This window comes from Chelonoidis abingdonii, chromosome 11, assembly GCF_003597395.2.
Source record: "Chelonoidis abingdonii isolate Lonesome George chromosome 11, CheloAbing_2.0, whole genome shotgun sequence".
NCBI classification, from domain to species: domain Eukaryota; kingdom Metazoa; phylum Chordata; order Testudines; family Testudinidae; genus Chelonoidis; species Chelonoidis abingdonii.
In genome coordinates this window covers 21,646,129-21,648,394 of record NC_133779.1, presented here as the reverse complement: position 1 = coordinate 21,648,394, position 2,266 = coordinate 21,646,129, and the positions used below count along the sequence as shown (strand labels likewise).

At 64.7% G+C, this 2,266-nt stretch overlaps 1 protein-coding gene across 1 annotated transcript in view; it reads left to right on the top strand.

Moving 5' to 3' along the window:
- Nucleotides 1-186: 186 nt before the first annotated feature.
- Nucleotides 187-2,266, top strand: part of TFR2 (transferrin receptor 2) — a gene marked incomplete at its 5' end in the record, with an annotated part of 8,257 nt that continues 6,177 nt past the window's right edge. The window contains 5 exons of the mRNA XM_075071328.1: nt 187-234; nt 615-737; nt 1,001-1,117; nt 1,660-1,799; nt 2,014-2,186. Of these exons, the coding sequence (XP_074927429.1) occupies nt 187-234; nt 615-737; nt 1,001-1,117; nt 1,660-1,799; nt 2,014-2,186 (601 nt within the window). The remainder of the gene's footprint in view (nt 235-614; nt 738-1,000; nt 1,118-1,659; nt 1,800-2,013; nt 2,187-2,266) is intronic.

The window sequence follows — 2,266 nt, the reverse complement described above, 5'->3', positions numbered from 1 at the left end:
GGCAACCCCCCACCTCCCCCGGTCCTGCCCCTACAGTGTCCCAGCAACGCCATGGTAACGCCCCCCGGCAACCCTCCACCTCCCCCTGGTCCTGCCTCTACAGCGCCCCTGGCAACAGCCCGCGTCCCCTGGGTCCTGCCCCTACAGCGACCCCGGCAATGCCACGGTAACGCCGCCCAGTAATCCCCCGCCTCCCCTAGGTCATGCCCCTACAGTGCCCCTGGCAACGCCACAGTAATGCCCCCCTGCAACTCCATGGTAACTCCCCCGGTAACCCCCCGCCTCCTCCGGGTCCTGCCCCTACAGTGCCTCCGGCAACACCATGGTAACGCACCCCGGCAATGCCATGGTAACACTCCCTGGCAACCCCCTGCCTCCCCCAGGTCCTGCCCCTACAGTGCCCCCAGCAATGCCATGGTAACGCCCCTGGCAACGCCCCTCCTCCCCCCATCCTGCCTCTACAGTGCCCCCAGCAATGCCATAGTAATGCCTCCACCCCGCTGCTCCCATCCTGCCCCCATCCCCACTCCTCAGCCCTCTTCCTGACCCTGGCGGTGCTGGTTTTGGGTGGGTGTCTGCCCTCACCCACGCTCTCCCCCCATCTGTCTCCCCAGGGGGGGCTGGTCTATGCCAACTACGGGCGCCAGGAGGATTTTGACGTCCTGGGACAGAAGGGAGTGAACCCCCAGGGCCACCTCGTCATCGTCAGAGTGGGAGAGATCAGCTACGCGGAGAAGGTGAGCCCGGACGCCTGGGTTCTCTCACCAGCTCTGGGAGGGGAGTGGGGGCTGGTGGGTTAGAGCAGGGGGGGCTAGGAGCCCGGACTCCTGGGTTCTCTCCCCAGCTCTGGGAGGGGAGTGGGGGCTGGTGGGTTAGAGCAGGGGGGCTGGGAGCCAGGACTCCTGGGCTCTCACCCCAGCTCTGGGAGGGGAGTGGGGGCTGGTGGGTTAGAGCAGGGGGGCTGGGAGCCAGGACTCCTGGGTTCTCTCCTTTCCTCCAGGTGGCGAACGCAGACACTGCCCAGGCCCGGGGGGTGCTGATCTACCCCGATCCCTGGGACATCCCCCAGGATCCGAGGAAAGCCAGCCTGTCCCAGAACCGGGCAGTTTATGGACACGTGAGTGCCAGCGCGCGGGGGAGGATGAGGGGGGGTCTGCATGGGACGCGGTGGGTGAAGGGCTGGAAGGCAGCTTGCCCTGGGACATCAATCCCCGTTAAGCTAACGGAGCGACTGATTCAGGCCCTGATTAATAATAAATTGAAGGGGTGTTTCACGTAGTTCATGCCCGTCCCGGCGTTTGCGCTACAGGAATCTCTTCACGCTAACGAGCTCTCTCTCTCTCTAACGAGATGACCGGGCCGCCGTTAATGGGCATCAGACTCCTGCCCGCGTCCAAATTGGTCCTGCCCCGGTGAGCTTGAACATTAACCTGGGCTTCAACCAAACGAAAGGCCTTCAAAACTGGCTAGCTGATAGATCTCCGGACGTACCTGGAGCTGGTTGCGCTCTGCAATGGGGGCGGTGTCAGTTCCTGAGGGGGCTTCTTCCCTGTCTCTCTCCACAACCTGCAAGCAAATGAGTCAAGCTCAGTTGGGCAGGGAGCAGGAGGGGCAGGTCCGGCCTCCGTCCCTCACCCGCTGTCTCTGCCCCCACGACAGGTTCACATGGGGACCGGTGACCCCTACACCCCCGGCTTCCCCTCCTTCAACCACACCCAGTTCCCCCCAATCCAGTCCTCAGGGCTGCCCCGCATCCCTGTCCACCCCATCAGCGCCAGCACGGCTGCCCGCCTCCTCAGGTAAGTGGGGGGCCAGGACTCCTGGGTTCTCTCCCCGGCTCTGGGAGGGGAGCGGTGGCTGGTGGTTAGAGCAGGGGGGGCTGGGAGCCAGGACTCCTGGGTTCTCACCCTGGCTCGGGGAGGGCAGTAGGGGCTGGTGGTTAGAGGAGGCAGGGCTAGGAGCCAGGACTCCTGGGTTCTCTCCCTGTGACCCCCTCTTCTCCCCCCGCTCCAGTAAGCTAACAGGGCTGGCCGCCCCTCGGGACTGGAAGGGCCGCCTGGCCAACGTCCCGTATCACCTTGGGCCTGGGGACCCAGGCGTCCGGGTGCATCTCCAGGTGAACAACGTCAAGACTCCTACCATGATCAGTAATGTCTTTGGCTGCATCGAGGGGCGATTTGAACCCGGTGAGGCCAGGGGAGGGGTTGGGATGGGATGGGGTCTCTGTGGGGGGGGAGAATTGATGGGGGGACAGGAAGGGGCGGGG